A 16,316-nucleotide genomic window follows, 5' to 3' on the forward strand; every position below is an offset into this window, starting at 1 on the left:
AAACCGTTTTCCCCTCCCATAGCTTAGAGACAAGTCCAGAAAATGTTTCAGAAGCAATTGCAGCAGATTGGTCCAGTTAGGTAAAGTCTGGTCTTGATCCGTGAGTAGTCTCCACATGCAATTTGGGGGCAACAAAATTCGAAATCACGTTCTTTATCTGACACCTCTCATTGCACTCGAGAGGTCAGATAAAGAAGGGGCAGCTGTTGATACCGTATTTTTTTGCCCTCGATTTACGTGCCAGACCCCAAAAAATTCAAAAATATTATTTTCTCTCGATGGGGCCACAAGAACATCCAGAATGACGTGGCAAAACCCGTTTGGACACCGGAGCAACCAAAGTGCCTATTTCAGCAAAAATGACCAAAATGCCCCTAGTCAACCCTAGGTTGACGAAAGGTCAAACAAGGTCAAAATCCTTACAAAACAACATTTTTCATGATTTTACATCAAACCCAAGCTCTTCGAAGATTTTTAGCAACTTTAATAAAGATTGACCTAGAGTTGACTTTCGGTGGGCCCTAAAACCCTAATCTTGATCCAATCATTAAAATGGGTTGAGACCAATGCCATTACAAAGATAATGAAATTCTCATTCAAACGACTATTCACGGGTCGAAAATCAGAGTTCAAACGGTTGAGATATCGAGAAAACTGTGAAAACTGCATCCTCTAACTTTCTGCAGCCATAACTTTTGATCCCTTCTCTCTGCCTGAATGAATTTTGAGCTCTTTTTCTCTCTTCCAAACACAAAAAACACATCAAAGCCTCTTGATTCCTGCTTCTTCACCAATAATACAAGGTGGTGTTCTTGTACCCAATCTTCTTCTCCTTGGTTCTACATCTTGGATTTGGGGTTTAGGGGTGTGAATGTATCTTTTTAGCTATCATCCACACCCCTAACCTTCTAAATATTTTTCCTATCATGTTTCTTGCTCTTTATGCTATAATAACATGTTTTATTGCTTTCTTTGAAATGTTTTTTGCTTTATCTTGTTTCTAGCATGTTTTTAGCTTAGATCCATGTTTACATTTATCCTTCCTATGCCTATATGCCTAGATCTATGCTTTCACATGCTTGTGTGCTTGGATGTGTGTTCTCTACATGCTTCATGCCATCTTCCAGGCTATGTTTGTCATGCCATATGCTATTGTACCCATTTTTTCGCTTTTATCCCTTTTTCTTGTGTTTTGGGCCATTGGTTTGAACCTAATCTCGACCTAATGGTCCTGGTCCTCATCCACACTCCTCAGCCCATATCAAAGGGTTTGGATCATCCTTATTTGCATGTCTATGCTTGCTTGCTTCAATGCTTTATGCTTGTGTTAGCCTTTCTAGTTTTAGGCTTTGCCACATTTGACGCCCTTAGCGGGTTTGTGTTTGTGTGGTTACATCCGACGTCCACGAGGCCTTGTTTGGATGTGACCACCTGGGATGCATCTCTGGATGCTGGGTTGCTTCATGCATACCTTTCCCCTTTTTCACTTCGTGCGGTGATATGCTTGCCATGCTTGTTTGTGCCACCCGTTGGCTTTCTATGCATCTTTACACGCTTGCTTACATGTCCATGCATAAGTCTTGCTTGCTAGTGTGTCGTCCATACTTCAACATTATGCAGTTATGAAGATTCGATCCAAATCTACATTCGTCCCTCGCGGACACTACCTTTTGTTTGCCTTTTGCTTGTTCATCTTCTTTCTTGTTTGCTTTCCAGCTTCCTTGCTTGTCCATTTATCCTTGCTTGACATGTCTCACGCCACATGCTATACTTGCCATGTCTATCATGCTTATCTGCTTTATGCCTCTTTCGTGTGCTCTTTGGATCTTTCCCTTCCATAGCTTGTCTGTTGGTATCTTGTCTTTGCCTTTGCATGTACGCACATAGAGCGAGGACGCTTGGAGCTACGACATGGTCTCCCAGGCGCAAGCAAAAAGGCCGCGGATGCAAGTGTGTAGATTTGAGCCAAAAGGCTGCGTCTAGTAGGTCTAGGGGTCTAGCTTATCCCATTTAGTGATGTAATCTTTTAAAACCCCCTTCTTTCCTTCCTCCTTTTTATCTTTGATGATTTTTATTAGGTTTATCATGCCTGTACCATTTGTCCTCATCTCTAGGGTATGGCAACCCATATTTACTTTCCTGCACTTATATTTTAGGCTATGCTCTGAGGATATAGGCATTTACTTTCCTGCTCTATGTGCTTGCATTGTGCATGATGTATGTATCTATATACCTACTCCCCCCTTCTGGTGTGAATGTCATAGTCAGTGCCACGTAAGGCAAAGCAATGCCTAATTTCCACAGCGAAAGTAAGGTAACATGTCGCCAGATTTTCGTTGTGGAAATTTGGTACTTTGCCTGAATGCCTTAGGAAATCTTAGATTAGGACCACACCCATTCAAAAGCCAAACCTCAAAGCTCCCATGCATGCAAAACCCCGAAAAGGCAATGGCAAATCATGTTTTTTACTGCCAATCTCCAGAAATTAAGGTTTTATCAAAACAAAAGACTGTCCTCGGACAGGCGTTGTGGGGTGCCTATCACCTTCCCCACACATAACCAAACTTCTTGACTCAAGAATTAAGATTTTTTGCCATTTATATTAGATTAGGAAAAATGCCATTTTTCTTAGCCTAGGATTGGTAATAAAATCAACAAGAAACAGGTGACCAATCACACCTTAGAAAAACTCAATGATTGGTGGCGACTTCACTTACCTTTGGTAATCACCTAAAATTTAGCCAAGATTCCTGCCACACCTCCAAAGGTAGACCTACCCTCCTCCACTGAGAGGGAGAAAGCATCTGAAGCTCCGTGCGATCCACACGCACGATCATTAAGAGGGCCTTCAACGGGCTCGTGCGCACGGGAGATTCACCATGGCGGGTGGTCAACCGAAGGCCCGACGGCAGTTATCCATCTCTATAGGGAATGGCCCTACACCTCCCTTCTTGACACTATAAAAGGCCTATTAGGCTATTTTCCCAAAACACACTGAAATCACTCGAAATATAGTGATTCAAGAGGGAGATTTTCATCAAACACCTTCTACTTCATTAGTTTTCTTGATTGAGACCATTTTTGGGTCTAAGCCTTGTAGTAAAATGTTTACTAGACCTTTGGGTTTTTGTTTTGATAGACTGACCGAGGGGAGCAGTCAAATTCAAGCTCTAAGGCTTTCTTTGCTTAAGGTATTTTTCCTTTCTTTTTTCTTTCATTTTTATTGTTTATTTCGTTTATTTCTTGCCTTATTTTATTGCTTTCTAGTTTATTTTTATTACTTTATTAGATTAGTAACATGCTAGGTGTGAGAGACCTTACCAAATTTTGGTTGCCTCTCAAAAAAGAGAGATTTTTGGTGTGCTTTTTAAGGCATCTCTCTTTTTGGGTAAATGGTGTAGAATCACCACTTATTTTTTTATGTACAAAAAATAAGAAAAACTAAATAAAAAAAATACATAACTGAATTGCTCCGTTGGATTGATTGAATAAAAAAGAGCTACAAATTTGAAAATTTGAACATTACATCGCTCTGGGTCCTAGTTTACAATCTACCAAAAATACATGGCCTTTTTGTTCTATTTACAATCTACTCAAAATGAATAAAGACAAGACTAGATCTATTTAGCCAAAGACCTAAATCCGGAGGCTAGGTTATGGAATGGGGAATGTGTTAGGCACCCAGTTTGCCTAGATAGATTCTGGTTTTCTAGACTCTTGTGACCAATGTACCATTTTTATGCATGTTATGAATGATATGTTGAACATGTGAATGTATCCTCCTTTAAAAAAAAAAAAAATTCATATCTGTTTTAATGATTAGTAAAAGGATTTTGACTTATATAAAAAAAAAAAAAAAAAATCAGATCTGTTTTTGTATGTGTAAAAAGAATGGTTCTTGAAGAGAAAATTTAGATCTGTTTTTATCTAATAAAACAAAGTCTTTTGGTTGGTTAAAAAATTCAAATATGTTTTAAAGAGATAAAAAAAAAATAGTTTTGAGTTTTGTGAAGGATAAGATCTGCTTTGTGATGAAAAAAGATGGTTTTTTTATAACAGAAAAATCAGATTTGTTTTCCATTTGGAAAAGATATATATTTTATTTTTTATGGAGAGGATCTTATTCATAAAATAATTTTATGCTATATAGACCAAACAAAACAAACAACAAATACAACAATACATGATCTCTTTCTTTATTTCAAAAATATGCACGCATTAAAAAAAAAAATCAGATCTGTATCTAAAGAAGATACAAAATCCGTTTTTGTTTTAAGAAAAATTCAGATCTACATCTAAGGAAGATGTAGATCTATTTTATTTGAAGAAAAATTCAGATCTACATCTAAGGAATATGTAGATTCGTTTTATTTTAAAGAAAAAAATTCAAATCTACATCTAAGGAAGATGTAGATCCATTTTATTTTGAAGAAAAATTCAGATCTACATCTAAGGAAGATGTAGATTTGTTTTATTTTGAAGAAAAAGAGTTAAGTACATGCAGATCTTTAAAACTAAGAAATAGATTATAGTAACAATAAAAGAATCAAGAGCATATTTTCACAATCTAAATTAATAAGTCAGAATATGAATATTTGAAACAAGAAAGCATCATCATGATAAGAGAAGCATAAGAACAAAAGGGTTAGAAAGCAACCTCTTACATGAGCACTCTTCTACTTGAGAGGATGTTTTAGGGTTCAAAGAAACTTATTCGTTTATCTTTGAAACCTAAAAACCCTAATTCTTGTAACAAATCTCAGAGAGGATCAACAAATATTGGCAATTAGAGAGTCTTAAAACGTATGCTTCTCAGAGCGTAAAAAAAATGTGCTGAATTATGAGACCCAGCCTCTATTTATAGGGACTGGAGTGCTTAAAAAATAAGCAACGTCGCTTAAAATGCGAATCGGGTGGCATCCTTCTGCGGAAAGGTTGAAAAGGATGTGTCTTATCGTCACCCAAAGGCTGTTGGGCCAAAGCCCAAAAGGTGGGAATTCGGCACTCCAAAAGTGCTGAATTGGCTCTTGGACGCTGAATGCACTTTCATGTTTAGGTGCCATTTGGACTCCTCTTCTAAGGTTTTTTGACCGAATCTCAATCGACACGCTTTGAGACCCAACAAAAATATTGGAATATTTAACCCAGGAAAGCTAAAAATCAGATTTATGATAGAAACCCTGACCCAATGTTTATAATCGAAATGCGAACCAAATGTATAAGTTGACATTGACCCAATGATTATAAAGAATCACGAACCAAAGGTATAAAGTTTGAACGCCACAAGGAAGAATCCTTGATAAGTTCACAGTTCTTGAAGAACCAAAAGAGAGCAAAGCCTCACCTTTTCTGATTTCTATTCAATAATATTATATGAAAAACGTTTAAAGACTCAAGGGTCTATTTAAGGGCTCTATAAAACTTGACAGACAAGAAAATATATTCTAAAATAACTACTAATTGATACCTTACCATATCTAGAACCAAATTTGACCTAAAAAACATTAAATGCATCTAAAAACAAGGAATTAAATCACCTAAACCTAAAATAACGTTTTTAAATAAAAATACCAAAAATAATAAATTACAATAATTAAACAGTAAATTGTGTCCTACATCAGACCCCTCCACTTGAAACAAACTCGTCCTTGAGTTCATCTTTGAAATCTGAAATCTTCCGCTCCAAATAAACAAATACTTCGAATGCTTTAGTGACTTGATCCGGTTGTGAAATTTGAATCCTTCATAAAGTGTAGTAGAAAATTTCTTCTCATCTACTTTCAATTTATTTGCAACATCAATCAATAAAGGGTTGATAATAAAATTAAAAATTTCTACTCCAAGAAAATCAATATATTGTATAGTCATCTTCAACAAATCAACTGAGACTTGAGGATTGTGAGTTGTGGACTCATCCTCATATTTGACCTCAATTGAATCATCCACAATGCTCTCAATAATTACCATCTCTTTTTTTTTCAAGTTTTTTTTTTTCACTTTTTTTTTTTGGATGATAACAGGAAACAAAAGATAAAAGGATAGAAAACTGATTTTAGAACCTGTGCTCTGATACCAAATGATGCGAACCTCAATCGACACGCTTTGAGACCCAACAAAAATATTGGAATATTTAACCCAGGAAAGCTAAAAATCAGATTTATGATAGAAACCCTGACCCAACGTTTATAATCGAAACGCGAACCAATTGTATAAGTTGACCGTGACCCAATGATTATAAAGAATCACGAACCAAAGGTATAAAGTTTGAACGCCACAAGGAAGAATCCTTGATAAGTTCACAGTTCTTGAAGAACCAAAAGAGAGCAAAGCCTTACCTTTTCTGATTTCTATTCAATAATATTATATGAAAAACGTTTACAGACTCAAGGGCCTATTTAAGGGCTCTATAAAACTTGACAGACAAGAAAATATATTCTAAAATAACTACTAATTGATACCTTGCCATATCTAGAACCAAATTTGACCTAAAAAACATTAAATGCACCTAAAAACAAGAAATTAAATCACCTAAACCTAAAATAACGTTTTTACATAAAAATACCAAAAATAATAAATTAAAATAATTAAACAGTAAATTGTGTCCTACATCAGACCCCTCCACTTGAAACAAACTCGTCCTTGAGTTCATCTTTGAAATCTGAAATCTTCCGCTCCAAATAAACAAATACTTCGAATGCTTTAGTGACTTGATCCGGTTGTGAAATTTGAATCCTTCATAAAGTGTAGTAGAAAATTTCTTCTCATCTACTTTCAATTTATTTGCAACATCAATCAATAAAGGGTTGATAATAAAATTAAAAATTTCTACTCCAAGAAAATCAATATATTGTATAGTCATCTTCAACAAATCAACTGAGACTTGAGGATTGTGAGTTGTGGACTCATCCTCATATTTGATCTCAATTGAATCATCCACAATGCTCTCAATAATTACCATCTCTTTTTTCTTTCAAGTTTTTTTTTTTCACTATTTTTTTTTTTTGGATGATAATAGGAAACAAAAGATAAAAGGATAGAAAATTGATTTTAGAACCTGTGCTCTGATACCAAATGATGCGAACCTCAATCAACACGCTTTGAGACCCAACAAAAATATTGGAATATTTAACCCAGGAAAGCTAAAAATCAAATTTATGATAGAAACCCTGACCCAAGGTTTATAATCGAAACGCGAACCAAATGTATAAGTTGACCTTGACCCAATGATTATAAAGAATCACGAACCAAAGGTATAAAGTTTGAACGCCACAAGGAAGAATCCTTGATAAGTTCACAGTTCTTGAAGAACCAAAAGAGAGCAAAGCCTCACCTTTTCTGATTTCTATTCAATAATATTATATGAAAAACGTTTACAGACTCAAGGGCCTATTTAAGGGCTCTATAAAACTTGACAGACAAGAAAATATATTCTAAAATAACTCCTAATTGATACCTTACCATATCTAGAACCAAATTTGACCTAAAAAACATTAAATGCACCTAAGAACAAGGAATTAAATCACCTAAACCTAAAATAACGTTTTTAAATAAAAATACCAAAAATAATAAATTACAATAATTAAACAGTAAATTGTGTCCTACATCAGACCCCTCCACTTGAAACAAACTCGTCCTCGAGTTCATCTTTGAAATCTGAAATCTTTCGCTCCAAATAAACAAATACTTCAAATGCTTTAGTGACTTGATCCGGTTGTGAAATTTGAATCCTTCATAAAGTGTAGTAGAAAATTTCTTCTCATCTACTTTCAATTTATTTGCAACATCAATCAATAAAGGGTTGATAATAAAATTAAAAATTTCTACTCCAAGAAAATCAATATATTGTATAGTCATCTTCAACAAATCAACTGAGACTTGAGGATTGTGAGTTGTGTACTCATCCTCATATTTGACCTCAATTGAATCATCCACAATGCTCTCAATAATTACCATCTCTTTTTTTTTCAAGTTTTTTTTTTCACTTTTTTTTTTTTTGGATGATAACAGGAAACAAAAGATAAAAGGATAGAAAACTGATTTTAGAACCTGTGCTCTGATACCAAATGATGCGAACCTCAATCGACACGCTTTGAGACCCAACAAAAATATTGGAATATTTAACCCTGGAAAGCTAAAAATCAGATTTATGATAGAAACTCAGACGTGGCATTTCTTCATTTGATCCGTGTTGGTTGGCTCAGTGAAGGGATTTGCATCTAAGTCCATCAACCTTACTGCTCATCCAGAGTATATCTGCTTGATAATGTATGGGGCTACCCAACGTTTGCATCTTGAACCGGCGCTCGAATTTCTTTCAACACTAGGTCTCCTAACTTCAATTCTTTAGTTCTTACTTTCTTATCAGAAGCTTTCCTAAGTCTCCTTTGGTATCCCTGAATGTGATACAGGGCTTTGAGCCTTTTCTCATCCAGCATGCATAACTGGTCATATTTGCTTTGCAACCAATCAGCTTAGGGGATTTCACTTTCCAGTACTGTCCTTAGTGAACAGACACCCATTTCAATCATAAGGACCGCTTCCATCCCATACACCAATGAATAAGGGGTGGCTCCTATGGAAGATCGGATTGATGTTTAGTACCCTCAGAGTGCATAGGGTAGTTGTAGGTGCCAATGTTCGCGTAAAATAATCTGCAAGCGCACAGAATCGTAACAAGTAGTAAAGTGTTTTTAGAAAACGAATGTCGAACCCACAAGGATTAACTATGTTATTGAATACCGAAATTCACTAAATTAATTACTATTTGGAAAATCGAAAATAAATGGAACGTTCTACTATCTGAATTAAATTAAACTTTTTAATAAAAATAAATCTACGAATAAAAGATTAACAAAATGCAAAAATCTAAAAGTGTAAAAATATTATAAGAATGGATCTAGAGCGGTTGATTTCACCTAACAAATCTCACACAATTTATTCTTCCTAATTATTAAATTCTAATAATCTCCCGTTGATGATTAAAAATTCCTTAAGTATTCAATATCTTCTCTCGAATAATATCAAAAATATCTTCAACTAACAATTCCATATCTCTTTGTGAATTTAATTAATTGGAGACTCATTACGTACTTTGAATTTTCTAGTGACACAATTATAGGTGCTAAAATTAATTTCTTTTTCAGTGTTTCAAAAGCATGCAAGCATTCATCAGAAAATTCAAATCTAGTGTCTTTAATCAACAAATTGCAAAGAGGTTTAGTAATTTGGGAAAAATCCTTAATAAACCATCGGTAGAATCAGGCTTGTCCCAAGAAACTTCTCACGCCCTTCACATTGGCTGGTGGTGGGAGTTTTTCGATCACTTCTATTTTTGCTCTGTCAACTTCAATTCCCTTAGAGGAAATGTGGTGGCCCAGCACTATCCCCTCCTCTACCATGAAGTGGCATTTTTCCCAGTTCAATACTAAATTTGTCTCCTTGCATCTCTGCAAAACAGAAGATAAGTTAGACAAACAATTATCAAAAGAATATCCAAAGACAGAGAAGTCATCCATGAAGACTTCTAAAAAATTTTCTACCATGTCCGAAGATGGACATCATGCATCTTTGAAATGTGGCTGGCGCATTGCAAGGGCCAAAAGGCATCCGCCTATATGTAAATGTTCCATATGGACAAGTAAAAGTGGTCTTCTCTTGATCTTCAGGCGCAATGGCTATTTGATTATAACCAGAGTATCCATCCAGAAAATAGTAGTAAGCATGCCCTGCAAGTCTTTCTAGCAATTGATCAATAAAAGGTAAAGGAAAATGATCTTTTAGAGTTTCATCATTAAGCCTTCTGTAATCTATGTACATTCACCATCTCGTGACCGTCCTTGTTGGTATAAGTTCATCATTATCATTTTTTATCACGGTTATTCCACCTTTCTTTGGGACGACTTGTACTGGACTTACCCATGCACTGTTTGAGATAGGATAAATAATTCCGGCATCTAATAGCTTCAGCACTTCTTTATGCACCACTTCTTGCATTGATGGATTCAATCTTCTCTGGGGTTGGATAATCGGTTTATATTTATCCTCCATTAAAATCTTGTGTATGCAAATTGAAGGACTAATTCCTTTGATGTCAGAGATGGTCCAACCTAAAGCCATCTTGTGTTCCTGCAAGATTCTCAGCAACTTTTCCTCCTCTACATCACTCAAAGAACTATTAATAACAACTGGAAGAGTAGAGTCTTGACCTAAGAAAGCGTATCTTAACTTTGATGGAAGCAGTTTGAGCTCAAGTTTAGGTGGTTCTTCTGGTGGAGATGTTGGCTGACATGATTTCAAGCCTTCCCCTTTTGGTTGCATTGAAAGAGGAAAGAGTGGTGTAGCCTCCAAATATCTTTCACACTCCTTAACCTCTTCATCATTGAATTTAACAGGTGTAGAGCGAGTAAGACATACCTCAAGTGGTAACTTTAGAAAATCAATTGCATAAGTCTCATCGGCCATGATCACATCTCGGTCACTTATTTGAAAACAAGAATGTGTCTCGAAAATAAATTCCATAGACTTAAATACATCAAAAGTGACCTCATCCTCTCCGACCCTCAAAACAAGTTTTCCTTGCTGGACATCAATTAAGGTCCTCCCCGTCTCAAGGAAAGGTCAACCCAATATCAAAGGGATCTCCTCGTCCTCATCCATATCAAGGACAATGAAGTCAGCTGGGAAGATGAACTTGTCAACTTTTACTAATACGTACTCAATGACTCCTCTTGGATATTTAATGGATCTATCCGCCAATTGTAAAGAGATAGTGGTCGGCTTTACTTCTCCAAGACCCAATTTCCAGAAAGCAAAGAAAGGCATTAGATTAATACTTGCCCCTAAATCAAATAAAGCTCTATCAAAATAAGATTTTCCTATAGTGCAAGGGATAGTGAAACTCCCCGGATCTTTCAGCTTAGGCGGCAGCTTCTTTTGTAAGATTGCACTACTTTCCTCTGTCAGCATTACTATTTCATGCTCCTCCAATTTCCGCTTCTTTGATATAATATCCTTCAAAAATTTCGCATATTTAGGCATTTGTTCCAAAGCTTCAATGAGAGGAATATTAATATGCAATTGCTTAAATATACTTGGAAATTTAGAAAACTGATCATCCACATTGTTTTTTCTTAATCTTTGCAGAAAAGGAATTGGTGGATCATAAATTGAAGGAGAATAAGTCTCAAAAGTAACTTCCCTGGATTTTTTTGATTTTGAAGCTCTTTCATTCTCCTTAGTCTTCTCAGCTTGCTCCACTTCTTTCATCTCTGACTTGGCCTCCTTCATCTTTGACTCCTCATTATCTACAACTTTATCTTGTTTTGCATTTGTTACTTTTGGCTCCTCATATGTTTGTCCACTTCTCAATGATATTGCCTTTACATGTTCTTTCAGATTGGTGACAGTGTTGCTTGGCAAAGTTCCTGCAGTCCTCTCGGTGAGCATGCTTGAGAGCTGACCGATCTGCACCTCAAGATTATGGATTGCAGCTGAATTATTTTGGATTGCCACATCTGTCTTCCGCAAGTACTGCATGAACATGTCCTCAAGTGTCGGCTTCTTCTCTTGCTGTGGAAGTTGCTGAGGTGGTTTAGCCTGCCCTTGGTTATTGCTCCATGAAAAGTTGGGGTGATTCCTCCATCCAGGATTGTACGTGTTCGAGTATGGATTATTTTGACGTTGAAAATTTGACACGTAATTTGCTTGTCCATAACTCGATTGGGCAAAAGGATTTCCCACTTGGCAATCAGCACTTGAATGATTTCCTGAATAATGATCACAAACAACATTAGTTTGAATAGCATTAACATTCATTTTACCTAGTTGTTGAGACAAAGTTGCCATTTGTGCCGCCAATGAGCTAATAGAATCAAGTTTTAAAACTCCAGCTGTCTTTCTTGGCATTACTCTTTCTATAGGCCATTTATAGTTGTTGGATGCCAATTCTTCCAGAAGTTCATAGGCTGCCTCATGAGTTTTACTCATTAAAGCTCCACCAGCTGCTGCATCAACCATAGACCTGTTTGTAGCTCCTAGACCATTGTAGAATGTTTGCACTTGAAGCCATGATGGAAGGTCATGATAAGGACACCTTCGCAATAAATCTTTGTACCTCTCCCATGCTTCATATAATGATTCACCCTCAAATTGGATGAACATGGTGATATCATTCCTTAGCTTTGCTGTCTTTGCGGGAGGGAAATATTTTGCTAAGAATTTTTGAGCCAACTCCTCCCATGTAGTAATGATGCCAAGTGGCAAAGAATTCAACCAAACTTTTGCTTTATCCCTAAGTGAGAATGGAAAAAGTCTTGGTCGAATCGCATCATCTGTCACTCCGTTATGTTTAACAGTATCACAAATTTCCAAGAAATTTGCAATATGGACATTAGGATCCTCTTGTGACAACCCTCCAAACTGGACAGTCTGCTGTATCATCTGAATGATGGCCGGCTTGATCTCAAAATTATTGGCTTGTATGGTTGGCCTCCTTTTGCTCGATGTAGCTTCATTTACCGACGGCGTAGCATAATCTCTTAACGCCTTTTGCTCTTGATCGGCCATATTAGATAGAGATGTGTTGGCCTCTTTCTTCTTTTCTTTCTTGAGCTGACGTAAGGTTCTTTCAATTTCAGGATCAAAGAGTGTATGCTCTAACAGTTTAGATCTGGTCATGCACTTATAATTCCAGAAAAGAAAGAAAACAAACTCAGATGCACCCAATTTAATTTTTTTTTGAATAAATAAAATAAAATCAAAAGTAGTAAATATCTAGCTAGTATCAATATCAATAACAAAAAGTTAATCCCCGGCAACGGCGCCAAAAACTTGTTCGCGTAAAATAATCTGCAAGCGCACAGAATCGTAACAAGTAGTAAAATGTTTTTAGAAAACGAATGTCAAACCCACAAGGATTAACTATGTTATTGAATACCGAAATTCACTAAATTAATTACTATATGGAAAATCGAAAATAAATGGAAAATTCTACTATCTGAATTAAATTAAACTATTTAATAAAAATAAATCTACGAATAAAAGATTAACAAAATGCAAAAATCTAAAAGTGTAAAAATATGATAAGAATGGATCTAGAGCGGTTGATTGCACCTAACAAATACCACACAATTTATTCTTCCTAATTATTAAATTCTAATAATCTCCCGTTGATGATTAAAAATTACTTAAGTATTCAATATCTTCTCTCGAATAATATCAAAAATATCTTCAACTAACAATTTCATAACTCTATGTGAATTTAATTAATTGGAGACTCATTACGTACTTTGAATTTTCTGAAAAATCGCACTAATCGCGGTAAAGCATCTCTACTTTCGCTCAAATAACAATGTTTAATTCTAGAACTAAAATAACAAATCACCTCTCGGTCTCATTGTAATTCAATTGATCAAACAATAATTCGTAAAAAAAAATAGTAAGCATTAAGAATAAGAATTAAACACTCAATCATGGAAATATTAAAAATAAAATAACTCAGAATATAAATTGTGTGTTCATTGCTAGATTACATCAACGCTTTAGAAAATAAATTTAGTTCATAATAAAATTGAAAAGAAAACAAATAAAACATATGTTTTTCATCTGAATTGGTTGATCTACATGAAGCTCTCGCCTTTGTCCTCAGATCCTCCTCTTCATAATGACTCCCAAAACAAGTTCTTTTATGCGGCACCCCCTTTTTGATGCGAACCTCAATCGATACGCTTTGAGACCTAACAAAAATATTGGAATACTTAACCCAGGAAAGCTAAAAATCAGATTTATGATAGAAACCCTGACCCAACGTTTATAATTGAAACGCGAACCAAAGGTATAAGTTGACATTGACCCAATGATTATAAAGAATCACGAACCAAAGGTATAAAGTTTGAACGCCACAAGGAAGAATCCTTGATAAGTTCACAGTTCTTGAAGAACCAAAAGAGAGCAAAGCCTCACATTTTTTGAATTTTATTCAATAATATTCTATGAAAAACGTTTACCGACTTAAGGGCCTATTTAAAGGCTCCATAAAACTTGACAGACAAGAAAATATAATCTAAAATAACTCCTAATTGATACCTTACCATATCAGGAATCAAATTTGACCTAAAAAGCATTAAATGCACCTAAAAATAAGAAAATAAATCACTTAAACCTAAAATAACGTTTTTACATAAAAATACCAAAAATAATAAATTACAATAATTAAACAGTAAATTGTGTTCTACATCAGACCCCTCCACTTGAAACAAACTCGTCCTCGAGTTCATCTTTGAAATCTGAAATTTTCCGCTCCAAATAAACAAATACTTCGAATGCTTTAATGACTTGATCCTGTTGTGAAACTTGAATCCTTCATAAGGTGTAGCAAAAAATTTCTTCTCATCTACTTTCAATTTATTTGCAACATCAATCAACAAATGGTTGATAATAAAATTAAAATTTTCTACTCCAAGAAAATCAACATATTGTATAGTCATCTTCAACAAATCAACTGAGACTTGAGGATTGTGAGTTGTGGGCTCATCCTCATATTTGACCTCAATTGAATCTTCCACAATGTTCTCAATAATTACCATCTCTTTTTTTTTTTTTTTTTGGATGATAACAGGAAACAAAAGATAAAAGGATAGAAAACTGATTTTAGAACCGGTGCTCTGATACCAAATGATGCGAACCTCAATCGACACGCTTTGAGACCCAACAAAAATATTGGAATATTTAACCCAGGAAAGCTAAAAATCAGATTTACGATAGAAACCCTGACCCAACGTTTATAATCGAAACGCGAACCAAAGGTATAAGTTGACCTTGACCCAATGATTATAAAGAATCACGAACCAAAGGTATAAAGTTTGAACGCCACAAGGAAGAATCCTTGATAAGTTCACAGTTCTTGAAGAACCAAAAGAGAGCAAAGCCTCACCTTTTCTGAATTTTATTCAATAATATTATATGAAAAACGTTTACAGACTTAAGGGCCTATTTAAAGGCTCCATAAAACTTGACAGACAAGAAAATATATTCTAAAACAACTCCTAATTGATACCTTACCATATCAGGAATCAAATTTGACCTAAAAAGCATTAAATGCACCTAAAAATAAGAAAATAAATCACTTAAACCTAAAATAACGTTTTTACATAAAAATACCAAAAATAATAAATTACAATAATTAAACAGTAAATTGTGTTCTACATCAGACCCCTCCACTTGAAACAAACTCGTCCTCGAGTTCATCTTTGAAATCTGAAATTTCCGCTCCAAATAAACAAATACTTCGAATGCTTTAATGACTTGATCCTGTTGTGAAACTTGAATCCTTCATAAGGTGTAGCAGAAAATTTCTTCTCATCTACTTTCAATTTATTTGCAACATCAATCAACAAAGGGTTGATAATAAAATTAAAATTTTCTACTCCAAGAAAATCAACATATTGTATAGTCATCTTCAACAAATCAACTGAGACTTGAGGATTGTGAGTTGTGGACTCATCCTCATATTTGACCTCAATTGAATCTTCCACAATGTTCTCAATAATTACCATATCTTTTCTTTTTTCAATTTTTTTTTTACTTTTTTTTTTTTTGGATGATAATAGGAAACAAAAGATAAAAGGATAGAAAACTGATTTTAAGAACCTGTGTTCTGATACCAAATGATGCGAACCTCAATCGACACGCTTTGAGACCCAACAAAAATATTGGAATACTTAACCCAGGAAAGCTAAAAATTAGATTTATGATAGAAACCCTGGCCCAACGTTTGTAATTGAAACGCGAACCAAAGGTATAAGTTGACCTTGACCCAATGATTATAAGGAATCACGAACCAAAGGTATAAGTTGACCTTGACCCAATGATTATAAAGAATCACGAACCAAAGGTATAAAGTTTGAACGCCACAAGTAAGAATCCTTGATATGTTCACAATTCTTGAAGAACCAAAAGAGAGCAAAGCCTCACCTTTTTTGAATTTTATTCAATAATATTCTATGAAAAACGTTTACAGACTTAGGCGCCTATTTAAAGGCTCCATAAAACTTGACAGACAAGAAAATATATTCTAAAATAACTCCTAATTGATACCTTACCATATCAGGAATCAAATTTGACCTAAAAAGCATTAAATGCACCTAAAAATAAGAAAATAAATCACTTAAACCTAAAATAACGTTTTTACATAAAAATACCAAAAATAATAAATTACAATAATTAAACAGTAAATTGTGTTCTACATCACTTTTCCTCTCTGGTCTTCTTTCTTTTTTCCCTAAAAAGCCTTTAAATAGGGCAAGGAATCCTATTCCCAT

General features: G+C 34.9%; 1 protein-coding gene and 1 non-coding gene across 2 annotated transcripts; one reads left to right on the plus strand and one right to left on the minus strand.

The window, feature by feature from the left end:
* Positions 1–10,617: 10,617 nt before the first annotated feature.
* Positions 10,618–12,675, minus strand: LOC142628842 (uncharacterized). Its single transcript, XM_075802880.1, has one exon. It carries the CDS (start codon positions 12,673–12,675, stop codon positions 10,618–10,620), a length of 2,058 nt encoding a protein of 685 aa, XP_075658995.1.
* On the plus strand, positions 12,074–12,180 carry LOC142630127 (small nucleolar RNA R71). The gene has a single exon (XR_012843239.1). It is a non-coding gene; the product is annotated as a small nucleolar RNA R71 (small nucleolar RNA).
* Positions 12,676–16,316: the final 3,641 nt, after the last annotated feature.

The sequence above is a fragment of the Castanea sativa genome, chromosome 3, assembly GCF_040712315.1.
Source record: "Castanea sativa cultivar Marrone di Chiusa Pesio chromosome 3, ASM4071231v1".
Taxonomy (NCBI): Eukaryota; Viridiplantae; Streptophyta; class Magnoliopsida; order Fagales; family Fagaceae; genus Castanea; species Castanea sativa.

Bases quoted from the DNA above. Each gene is read 5' to 3' on its own strand.
- LOC142628842 (XM_075802880.1), bottom strand. From the start codon at position 12,675: ATGACCAGATCTAAACTGTTAGAGCATACACTCTTTGATCCTGAAATT.